Source organism: Mobula birostris, chromosome 2 (genome assembly GCF_030028105.1).
Source record: "Mobula birostris isolate sMobBir1 chromosome 2, sMobBir1.hap1, whole genome shotgun sequence".
In the NCBI taxonomy this organism is placed as follows: domain Eukaryota; kingdom Metazoa; phylum Chordata; class Chondrichthyes; order Myliobatiformes; family Myliobatidae; genus Mobula; species Mobula birostris.
In genome coordinates, this window is record NC_092371.1 from 239,635,456 (window position 1) to 239,648,332 (window position 12,877).

At 44.0% G+C, this 12,877-nt stretch overlaps 1 protein-coding gene across 2 annotated transcripts in view; it reads right to left on the reverse strand.

Annotated features, from left to right (window-relative positions):
* Nucleotides 1-10,322: 10,322 nt before the first annotated feature.
* Nucleotides 10,323-12,877, reverse strand: part of zufsp (zinc finger containing ubiquitin peptidase 1) — a 79,241-nt gene continuing 76,686 nt past the window's right edge. For both annotated transcript variants that reach the window (XM_072251633.1, XM_072251632.1), the window contains one exon: nucleotides 10,323-10,789. In XM_072251633.1, the coding sequence (XP_072107734.1) occupies nucleotides 10,766-10,789 (24 nt within the window). In that variant the 3' untranslated portion in view covers nucleotides 10,323-10,765. The remainder of the gene's footprint in view (nucleotides 10,790-12,877) is intronic.

Sequence of the window (12,877 nt, forward strand, 5' to 3'; positions counted from 1 at the left end):
ATCTTCCTTCTCTTCACATACCTAAAAAAACTTTTGCTATCCTCCTTTATATTCCTAGCTAGCTTGCGTTCATACCTCATTTTTTCTCCCTGTATTGCCTTTTTAGTTAAGTTCTGTTGCTCCTTAAAAATTTCCCAATCATCCATCTTCCCACTCACCTTAGCTCTGTTATACTTCTTTTTTAATGCTATGCTATCTCTGACTTCCTTTGTCAACCACTGTGGCCACTTTCCCCCCTTTGAATCCTTCCTTCTCTGGGGGATGAACTGATTTTGCACCTTGTGCATTATTCCCAAGAATACCTGCCATTGCTGTTCCACTGTCTTTTCTGCTAGGATATCCGACCAGTCAACTTTGGCCAGCTCCTCCCTCAAGGCTCCATAGTCTCCTTTGTTCACCTGCAATACTGACACTTCTGATCTGCCCTTAACCCTCTCAACTTGCAGATAAAAACTTATCATATTATGGTCACTACCTCCTAATGGCTCCTTTACCTCAAGATCACTTATCAAATCCTGTTCATTGCACAACACTAAATCCAGAATAGCCTTATCCCTGGTTGGCTCTCATACAAGCTGCTCCAAAAATGCATTCCGTAGTCACTCTACAAACCCCCTATCCTGGGGTCCAGTACCAACCTGATTTTCCCAGTTCACCTGCATGTTGAAATCCCTGATAACTACTGCGACATTTCCTTTGCCACATGCCATTGTTAACTCCCTATTCAACTTGCACCCAATATCCATGCTACTGTTTGGGGGCCTGTAGATGACACCTATTAGGGTCTTTTTGCCCTTACTCTTCCTCAGTTCTATCCACACTGACTCTACTTCTCCTGATTCTATGTACCCCCTTGCAAGGGACTGAATCTCATTCCTCACCAACAGGGCCACCCCACCCCCTCTGCCCACCTTTCTGTCCCTTCGATAGCACGTATACCCTTGTACATTCAATTCCCAGGTCTGATTCCCCTGCAGCCATGTCTCCGCCTATCCCAACAACATCATAGTTACCCATTCGCACCTGAGCTTCAAGCTTATCCACCTTATTTCTGACACTTCGTGCATTCAGATATAGAATTTTTAACCCATTTCTCCTCTCTCTGTTTAAATCACTGCCTATTGTGCATAACCCAGCTCCCCGAACTCTCACCGGGCTATACGCCCCTTGAATTTTGTTGTCCTTCTTAAATTGACTTACTCTTTCTGCACACTTAACTCCATGCTCCGTCAGACCATCCCTCTGCACATGTATCCTCCTTATCACTCGTTCCGCCTCACCTTTCTCTACTTCACACTTAATATTCCAGAACCGTATTAACTTCACCTGTCCTTTATACTTCATCTCGCTATCCTCTCTCACATTCTGGATCCCTGCCCCCTGCAAATTTAGTTTAAACCCCCCCAAGCAGCACTAGCAAACTTTCCTGCAAGAATGTTAGTACCCCTCCAGTTCAGGTGTAAACAGTCCCGTCGGAACAGATCCCACCTTCCCTGGAACAAAGCCCAATTATCTAAAAACCTGAAGCCCTCCCTCCTGCACCATCCTCTCAGCCACATATTGATCTGTATAATCCTTCTGTTCCTCTCCTCACTCGCACGTGGCACAGGTAGCAATCCTGAGATTGTTACCCTGGAGGATGTTGTTCCTTCAGCTTCGCACCTAACTCCCTGAATTCACTACGCAGGACCCCTCACTCTTCCTACCCACGTCGTTGGTCCCTACATGGACCACAACATCTGAATTCTTGCCCTCCCTCTCGAGAATAACCTGCACCCGATCTGAGATGTCCCGGACCCCGGCACCAGGGAGGCAACATACCATCCGAGACTCCTGATCTCCCCCGCAAAATTCCTATCTGCTCCCCTGACTATAGAATCCCCTATCACTACTGCTGTCCTCTCTTCCCTCCTCCCCTTCTGAGTCGAGGGTCCAACCTCAGTGCCAGAGACAGGACCACTGCAACTTGTTCCTGGTAGGTCATCCCCACCAATAGTATCCAAAACGGTATACTTATTTTTCATGGGAATGGCCACAGGGGTGCTCTGCTCTAACAAAAATCTTTCAAGAAGCGATAGATTCTGGCATTGTACCGGATGAATGGAAAATTGCAAATGTTACCCCACTATTTAAGAAGAGTGGGAGGCAGCAGAAAGGAAACTATGGACCTATTAGCCTGACATCAGTGATTGGGAAGTTGTTGGAATCCATTGTTAGGGATGAGATTATGGAGTACCTGGAGGCACATGACAAGATAGGCATGGTTTCCTGAAAGGAAAATACTGCCCAATAAACCTACTGCAATTCTTTGATGAAATTACAAGCAGGGTAGACAAGGGAGATGTGGTGTACTTAGATTTTCAGAAGGCCTTTGACAAGGTGCCGCACATGAGGCTGCTTAGCAAGATAAGAGCCCATGGAATTACAGGGAAGTTACTAGCATGGGTGGAGCATTGGCTGATCAGCAGAAAACAGAGAGTGGTGTGACAGAGTCCTGAATTACCCCTATGAACTGTGCTCGATGTCCCTTATTAACTGTGCTTTTGAAAAGAGAGAGAGAGATTTAACACTGACATCTTGTTTTGAAAGAGAGAGAGAGAGAGACGAAGACTAACTGTTCGACTGCCACTTTAAGGCACGAGAAAGAACTAGTTAACTTTTGGATTTCTGCTGAGTTGGAGACAGCACCGAGCAGCTTGTAAGTTGCTATGGTGACCGAGGGCGTTATTAAATGGACAATTGATGTTATGATTTTTGGCAGGTTGTTGATACTTCTTCAAGCACTTTTGCCTGCTTGCATTTCTTTCACAGAGAGAGGAAGGAGAAGTTATTTGAATGACTGTTGATACTCAGTACGGGAAGATAAAATAGGAAGTCAGATGATAGACCTCAGACACATGTTCTGGACACTGAATGAGCATTGTTGTGCCTGCAGGAAAAAGTGGGTTTTGGAGGATTGATCAGGCGGATCGATCCATCGCTCTTGCAGTGGAAAGAGGAAAAGGGTTGACTGGTGGGGAGTCGTCCATGTGTCCACCCTGGCCTGAGGGATAGCTCCACCACAGAAAACTGATCCCCGTTGTTAAAGTCACAGTTGGTGACTTTTAAAGGATTTCGAAAGACAATGGGAAGATCGACGGTGTCAGCTCACCTGAAGACTCAAATCTCTCCCTCTCTCTCTCCATCACTACTCAACTCAACACCACGAACTGAACTGAACTGAACTTTACTCACCATCACTTACTCATCATCTTTTTACCCCTAGACTTAAAGAAGCTTGGTTTTTAATACATATATATTTCCACACTTACTGATATACTTACTTATATATGTAATCATTGCTAACCTGTTTGATTTATCTACATTTCTATTACTGTATTGCCTAGTTACTAATAAATATTATTAGTTAATAGCATTACTGGACTCCAAAGTGTTTTCCATCTCTGCTGGTTCTTTATTCCCGTCACGGGGTTCGTGACAAATTTGTGGGCTCGTCCAGGATATGAACAAACTGTGGGAGGTTTGTTTGAATTGATTGGGGAAAAATCCCTTTTGATTTGGTTGTATGGAAATACAGCAGAAATGGGTGTTAGTGTTGAGGAGTTTATGTTGGAACCAACCCCGGAAGCATTGGAGGATGCTACGAGGGTTGTGCTGTTGGGAATTGCTCAAAAGTTAAAACTAAAGGTGACCACTATAATGAGGAAAGCTCAGGTGCAGATGATAATAGCCCAGCATTATATAGATAAGGGAACGTTTGATGAGGAGGCGTTAGTCATAGTCATAGTCATACTTTATTGATCCCGGGGGAGATTGGTTTTCATTACAGTTGCACCATAAATAATAAATAGTAATAGAACCATAAATAGTTAAATAGTAGTATGTAAATTATGCCAGTAAATTATGAAATAAGTCCAGGACCAGCCTATTGGCTCAGGGTGTCTGACCCTCCAAGGGAGGAGTTGTAAAGTTTGATGGCCACAGGCAGGAATGACTTCCTATGACGCTCTGTGTTGCATCTCGGTGGAATGAGTCTCTGGCTGAATGTACTCCTGTGTCCACCCAGTACATTATGTAGTGGATGGGAGACATTGTCCAAGATGGCATGCAACTTGGACAGCATCCTCTTTTCAGACACCACCGTCAGAGAGTCCGGTTCCATCCCCACAACATCACTGGCCTTACGAATGAGTTTGTTGATTCTATTGGTGTCTGCCACCCTCAGCCTGCTGCCCCAGCACACAACAGCAAACATGATCGCACTGGCCACCACAGACTCGTAGAACATCCTCAGCATCGTCCGACAGATGTTAAAGGACCTCAGTCTCCTCAGGAAGTAGAGATGGCTCTGACCCTTCTTGTAGACAGTCTCAGTGTTCTTTGACCAGTCCAGTTTATTGTCAATTCGTATCCCCAGGTATTTGTAATCCTCCACCATGTCCACACTGACCCCCTGGATGGAAATAGGGGTCACCGGTACCTTAGCTCTCCTCAGGTCTACCACCAGCTCCTTTCTTGGCCTAACAATCAACCTGATCATTCCCCTCAACACCTCTAGTCAAGATGACTGCTCTGTAGGCTGCCATCTTGGTCTCCAGCCACATACCACGTTCTCCCCACACACGTGTCCAAAGCCTGCCCCAGCTTTTGGGAGTCTGTTTGAGACCTCACGATCTAGGCTGCAGGAGGAGGTGAGGCAGGTGAAGGCATCAACATTGTTGAGCTATGTGCCTTCAATCTCAATTTGTGGTTCTGCAGGGTTGGTATTGGGTGCGGGCTGAAGTAGAATTGAAGTCTTCTGCAGGCTGATGGTTAGGCTGAGAAAGGATGTGCTACTCTGTTGAATTTTGTTTGGACATTTGAACATTTGCAAGGTCATGCTGTTATTCAGGGTGATGTTATGGAAGCAAGTCGAAGTGAAAGTTGTAATCAGATGAATGGATTGTTTGATCTCTTGCATAATGTATACATGGTTCTTATAAGCCTGGTGATGGTGCTGAGTTTAGTAAACAATGGAGGAATGTTGACAGCTCTTCACGATAAGAGTGTTTCAGCAATTCAGCTGATGAGCAAAGCTGCTGTTGAGGCCTATGATAGCAAAACCAGAGGTTTAGAGTATGAAGATGTGACACAGACTTTTCTAACTTCCAGATTTCAGCAGGACTTAGAGGGTAGTAAGGCTGAGGAGAGCAAAGAGGAAAGGAAAGGTTTGTCCTTATTGAGGAAAAAATTTATAGAGGAACAGAAGCGAGATTCTGAAATGGTGGCTTTAAAGGAGGTAGCTCTCACAGGAGAGGAGGTTCAGAGAGAGTCAGTGGGACATTACCTTAAAGATGGGGTGTTGATGAGGAAGTGGAGACCAGCCACTGTGCCTGCAAGTCACGTGGTGGTTCTGAAAGTTTACAGGGCTGAAATTTTAAACTTGGCTTACAGTGTGACTTTAGGTGGACATCATGGAGTGAGAAAGACAGTGAATAGGATTATGAAAGAATTTTATTGGTCTAGTTTAAGAAAGGATGTTGTGAATTGTAACAGGATTTGCCATACCTGTCAAGTTGAGGGGAAATCTAATTAGGTTATTCAGGTAACACTACTTAAACCGATATCTGCTTTTAGTGAACTTTTTCCTAGGGTCATGGTGGATTGTGTAGGCTGATTGCAAAGGACTGCAGTTGGTTATCAGTATGTGTTAATAACTATGTGTGCTGTGTCTAGGTCCCCTGAAGCAGTGGCTTTTGAAAACACTGAGGCCAAGACTGTGGTAACAGCATTCAGTAAGTTTTCACACTGGTAGGTCTGCCCAAAGGAGTTCAATTTGACCAGGGCAGTACCTTTACTTCAAGAACATTCCAGGGGATAGTTAGAGAATTGGAAGCTAAGCACATGGTGTGATCTGCATATCACACAGAGTCCAAGGGAGACTTGGAACAGCTCAACTCAACTCTTAAGACCATGATTCAAGTATATGGTGTGAGAAATGGGAAAAATTGGGATGAGCAGGTTATTTATTGTTGGAGATTCGATTCGGAAGGCATTAGAGGGTAGCTTGTTGAAACCTGTATTCAGTTACAGGCCAAAAGGACCTTTGACCCTACTCAGAGAACTCTGGAAGGGGTTTTATAAGCTTTGTGTCTTTGCAAAGGAAAGTTTACAAGATGGTCGAATCAAAATAGAACACTTGTTTGCTAGAATTGCAGCTGGGGGAATTGTTATGGAACAAAATGGAGTCATGGAATCTGATAACGGAGTGGGAAAACATGTTTACCCACTGAATCTAGTCTCACCAAAATGTCCGAATTCCATTGTTTTGGAAAATATTACTGATAAGGTCCATCAGTTGGACCCAAAACCGCAAAAACATGTGAAAGGACTGATTGACATTTTGAAGCGGTGCCCAGGCGCTGTGCATCAGGTCATTATAAATTCAGCCCAGCCCATGAAACAGCATCTTCACAGAGAGAACTCTGAGGAAAGTAAAATGGTTGAAGAAGAAAATAGAAGCAAGAAGGAACAAGGAAAGAGAATGGATGACTGTATTGATAGAGTGGGGAAGGCTAAATACCTTATTAAGATTGACTTGTTAAAAGAATACTGGAGTGTTACCTTAACAGAGAGGGCTAAAGAGACATCAGCGTTTGTGACACCGTCTAGACTGTATGAGGACAATGTTTTACACTTCAGGATGAAAAATGCACCAGAGACATTTCAAAGAATGATCAGTTCTGTGATTGGAGGGTTAGAAAGCACAGGAGTTTATATCAATGATTTAGTGGTCTGGAATGACACGTGGGAGGAGCAGATTGCAGCTGTAGAAAAATGGTTTGACAGACTTTCCAAGGCCAATCTTACTGTGAACCTCGCTAAAAGTGAGTTTGGTCATGCTACTGTTACTTATCTTGGCTACGTAGTAGGCCACGGCCAACTGGCTCCTGTACAGGACTAGGTTCAAGCTACTGCTGGAGTTCCTGTTCCGACTGGCAAGAAAGCTTTGAGAAGGGTTTTAGGAATGGTTGGGCATCATCATAAGTTATGTAAGAACTTTGCTGATATCGCTCTCCCCCTAACAAAACCCCTGGGGAAGAGTGAAAGATTTGTATGGAATGACCTTTGCCAGGAGGCATTTGAACGTCTGAAAATCATCCTGTGTTATCATCCTGTGCTCAAAGCACCTGATTTTTCAAAGTCATTTTCTATAGCAACAGACATTAGTGACAAAGCTGCTGGGGCAGTACTGTTACAGGAAGGAGTAAATGACTTCCTTGAACATCCAGTAGCTTATTTTTCAAAGAACTTTAATGTACACCAGAAAAATTATTCAACTGTTGAAAAGGAATTACTAGCACTTATTCTGGCCTTACAACATTTTATACTTGTCCTGCTCAAAGATCCCTTGTGATTTACACGGATCATAATCTGTTGGTGTTTTTAACTAAGATTAGGGATAAGAATAGAAGGTTGTTAAATTGGAGTCTGATATCGCAAGAATGTGACTTAACAATCAAACATGTGAAAGGTACTGACAATATTATAGTGGATTGCTTATCTAGATGTTAAGTTGGAAACTGTACACATTTTTGCTCTGTCATCTGATGATTTTTACCTGTATTGTTTCAAACTCTGTAATTTACATTTAGACAAAAAAAATCATCTTCATCAATTTTTTTTCTCTGAGGAAGGGGAGTGTGACGAAGTCCTGAATTACCCCTATGAACTGTGCTCAATGACCCCTATTAACTGTGCTTTTGAAAAGAGAGAGAGAGAGCTATTTAACACTGACATCTTGTTTTTAAAGAGAGAGAGAGAGAGAGAGAGACAGAGACGAAGACTAACTGTGGACTGCCACTTTAAGGCACGAGAAAGAATTGGTTAACTTTTGGATTTCTGCTGAGTTGGAGACAGCACCGAACAGCTCGTAAGTTGCTATAGTGACCGAGGGTGTTATTAAATGGACAATTGATGTTATGATTTTCGGCAGGTTGTTGATACTTCTTCAAGGACTTTTGCCTGCTTGCATTTCTTTCACAGAGAGAGAAAGGAGGAGTTATTTGAATGACAGTTGATGCTCAGCACGACAAGATAAAATAGGAGGTCAGATGATAGACCTCAGACACATGTTCTGGACACTGAATGAGCACTGTTGTGCCCGCAGGAAAAGTGGGTTTTGGAGGATTGATCAGGCGGATCGATCCATCGCTCTTGCAGTGGAAAGAGGAAAAGGGTTGACTGGTGAGGAGTTGTCCATGTGTCCACCCTGGCCTGGGGGATAGCTCCACCACAGAAAACCGGTCCCCTTTGTTAAAGTCACAGTCGGTGACTTTTAAAGGATTTCGAAGGACAACGGGAAGATCGACGGCGTCAGCTCACCATAAGACTAAAATCTCTCCCTCTCTCTCCATCACTACTCAACTAAATACCACAAACTGAACTGAACTGAACTGAACTTTACTCATCATCGTAAGACTGTATCTTTTTACCCCTAGACTTAAAGAAGCTTGGTTTTTCATACATATATATTTCCACACTTACTGATATACTTACTTATATATGTAATCATTGCTAACTTGTTTGATTTATCCACATTTATATTACTGTATTGCGTAGTTACTAACAAATATTATTAGTTTATAGCAATACTGGACTCCAAAATGTTTTCCATCTCTGCTGGTTCTTTATTCCCGTCACGGGGGTCGTGACAGTGGGAATAAAGGGATCCTACTCTGGCTGGCTGCCGGTTCCACAGGGGTTGGTGTTGGGACCGTTGCTTTTTACGATGTATGTCAATGATTTGGACTATGGGATTAATGGATTTGTGGCTAAATTTGCCGATGATACAAAGATAGGTGGAGGAGTGGGTAGTGTTGAGGAAACAAAGAGCCTGCAGAGAGACTTAGATAGTTTAGGGGAATGGGCAAAGAAGTGGCAAATGAAATACAATGTTGGAAAGTGTATGGTCATGCACTTGGGTGGAAGAAATAAACAGTCAGGCAATTATTTAGCTGGGGAGAGAATTCAAATTGCAAAGATGCAAAGGGATTTGGGGGCCCTTGTGCAGGATACCCTAAAGTTTAACCTCCAGGTTTAGTTGGTTGTGAAGAAAGCAAATGCCATGTTGGCATTTATTTCTAGAGCTATGGAATATAAGAGGAGGGATGTGATGTTGAGGCTCTATAGGGCACTCGTGAGACCACACTTGGAGTATTGTGTGCAGTTTTGAGCTCCTTATTTTAGAAAGGATATACTGACATTGGAGAGGGTTCAGAGGATTCACAAGAATGATTCCAGGAATGAAAGGGTTACCGTATGAGGAACGTCTGGCAGCTCTTGGGCTGTATTCCCTGGAGTTCAGGAGAATGAGGGGGGAACTCATAGAAACATTCTGAATGTTAAACAGCCTGAACAGATTAGATATGGCAAAGTTATCTCCCATGGTAGGGGATTCTAGGACAAGAGGGCACGACTTCAGGATTGAAGGACGTCCATTTAGAACTAAGATGTGGAGAAATTACTTTAGTCAAGGGTGGTAAATCTGTAGAATTTGTTGTCACAAGCAGCTGTGGAGGCCAAGTCATTGGGCGCATTTAAGGCAGAGATAGAAAGGTTCTTGCTTATTCAGGGCATCAAAGGGTATGGAGAGAAGGCAGGGGAGTGGGAATGACTGGAAGAATTGGATCAGCCCATGTTTGAATGGCGGAGCAGACTCGATGGGCCGAATATCTTATGGTCTTATTCCCTTATTCACTCACCCACTTTCAGTCCATCTTCGTCGTAGCTTAATGATCAATTTTGCTCTGCTATTTGTTTCCACAAATAAATCAGGTTGGAGGAACAATACCTTATATTCTGTCTGAGTAGCCTCCAAACTGATGGCATGACATCAATTTCTCGAACTTCTGGTAATTTCCCTCCCCCACACACCCACCTCTCCTTCACCATTCCCCGTTCTCTTTTCCCTCTCTCACCTTATCTCCTTGCCCACCCATCGCCTCCCTCTGGTTCTCCTCCCCTCTTTTTTTCTTCCATGGCCTTCTATCCTCTTCTATCAGATTCCCCCTTCTCCAGCCCTGTATCTCTTTCACCAATCAACTTCCCAGCTCTTTATTTCATCCCCCCACCTTCAAGTTCACCTAGCACCTTGAGCTTCTCTCTCCCCTCCCCTCACCTTTTAAATCCACTCCTCAGTTTTTGTTCTCCAGTCCCACTGAAGGGTCTCAGCCCGAAACATCCACTGTTTACTCTTTTCCATAGGTTATGAAGACACGCAGTCCTCTTTTATTGTCATTTAGTAATGCATGCATTAAGAAATGATACACTATTTCCTCCGGTGTGATATCACAAAACATAGGACAGAGCAAGACTGAAAAAAACTAACAAAACCACATAATTATAACATATAGTTACAACAGTGCAACAATACCATAACTTGATGAAGAAGTCCATGAGCACAGTAAAAGTTCAAAGTCTCTCAAATGTCCCACGTCTCACGCAGACGGAGAGAAGGAAGAAAAACTCTCCCTGCCATAACCGACACGGTCCGACTCTGAGTCATCCAAAAACCTCGAGCTCTGATCAGCTCTCCGACACTGGGTACTGAGCACCATCTCTATCCGAACGATTCGACCTCCTTCTCAGTCACCAACAGCAGGCAAAGCCGGGGATTTTGAGGCCTTCCCTCCAAAAGATTCCCGACCGCGCAGTAACGACAGCAGCGAACGAGTGTTTCAGAAATTTTTCCAGATGTTCCTCTGTGCTTTCACGTCCATCTCCATCAAATCAGAATTGTCCACGGCCCCTATTTAACAGATACGATATCATTTTTCATTGGAGGGCTGTGCACGCGCGGTGCGCTGCTTCTCTCTCCTCCCACCTGACCTGCTGTGTTCCTCCAGCACTTTGTGTGTGTTGCTCTGGATTTCTAGCTTCTGCAGATTTTCTGTTGTTTCAGCAATTCGCCAGGTAGGGTTGAGGGAATTCCTCCACCTTCATGCACTTTCAGGCCTCTAATGACTTTCCCCTCTATTTTGTACATGCGCATCACAACTAGTATCATAAACACAAGAGATTCTGCAGGTGCTGGAAATCTTGAGTAACACACACAAGATGCTGGAGGAGCTGAGCAGGTCAGGCAGCATCTATGGAGAGGAATAAACAACCAATATTTCAATCCTTGGCCCAAAATATTGACTGTTTATTCCTCTCCACAGACGCTATCTGACTCGTTGATTTCCTCCAGCACTTAGACCATAAGCCTATAGACCATATGACATAGAAGCAGAAATAGGCCATTTGGCTCATCGAGTCTGCTTGCCATTCAATCCTTTTTGCCTCCTCCTCAGCCCCACTCCCCGGCCTTCTCACCGTAACCTTTGATACCGTGTCCAATCAAGAAACTATCAAGTCCTGCCTTAAATACCCCTAACGGCCTGGGCTCCACAGCTGCATGTGGTAACAAATTCCACAAATTCACCACCCTCTGGCTAAAGAAATTTCTCAGCAGCTCTTTTTTAAATAGATGCCCCTCTATCCTGAGGCTGTGCCCTCTTGTCCTATACTCTCCCACCATGGGAAAAATCCTTTCCACATCTACTCTGTTTAGGCCTTCCAACATTTGAAAGGTTTCAATGAGATCCCCCCCTCATACTTGTAAATTCCAGCAAGTACAGACCCAGAGCCATCAAACGTTCCTTGTATGATAACCCTTTCATTCCTGGAATCATCCTTGTGAACCTCCTCTGGACCCTCTCCAATGCTAGCACATATTTTCTCAGATGAGAAGCCCTAAACTGTTCACAACACTCAAGGTGAGGCCTCACCAGTGTCTTATAAAGCCTCAGCATCACATCCCTGCTCTTGTATTCTAGACCTCTTGAAGTGAACGGTAGTATTGCATTTGTCTTCCTCACCACAGTCCCTACCTGCAAGTTAACCTTTAGGTTGTTTTACACAAGGGCTCCCAAGTCCCTTTGCATCTCAGTTTTGGATTTTTCTCCCCATTTAGAAAATAGCCCACACATTTATTTCTACTACCAAAGTGCATGCCCATACATTTTCCAACATTGTATTTCATTTGCCCCTTTCTTGCCCATTCTCTTAATCTTCTGACGTCCTTCTGCAGCCTTCCTATTGCCTCAACACTACCTGGCCCTACACCAATCTTCGTATCATCTGCAAACTTGGGAAGAAAGCCATCTATTCCATCATCCAAATCATTTATATACAGCATAAAAAGAAGTGGTCCCAACACCGACCCCTGCGGAACACCACTAGTTACTGGCAGCCAACCAGACAAGGATCCTTTTATTCCAACTCACTACTTCCTACCAATCAGCCAATGCTCTAACCATGCTTGTAACTTTTCTGTAATTGTGCAACAAGATTATCCACCTTATTTCTTATACTCTGTGCATTCAGATATAACACCTTGAGTACTGTATTTGCTACCCTTTTTGATTCTGCATCCCCAATGCACTGATACTCACCCTGCTGGCTGCAATTTTGTCCTATCATCTGCCTGCCCTTCCTGACAGTCTGACTGCATGCTATCTTTGCCTTTTTACTATTTGTTCTATCCTGAGTCCTTTCACTCTGGCTCCCACCACCCCCTGCCAAATTAGTTGAGACCCTTGCAACAAATCTACCCGTGAGAATATTAGTCCCCCTCAGTTTGAGGTGCAACCCATCTCTTTTGAACAGGTCATAACTTCCCCCAGAAGAGATCCCAGTGACCCAAGAAGCTGAAACCCTGCCCCCTGCACGTTTCTCAGCCACACATTTGTCTGCCAATCATCCTGTTTCTACCCTCACTGGCTTGTGGCACTGGTAGCAATTCGTAAATTACTACCATGGAAGTCCTGCTTCTCAGCTTTCTGTCTAGCTCTCT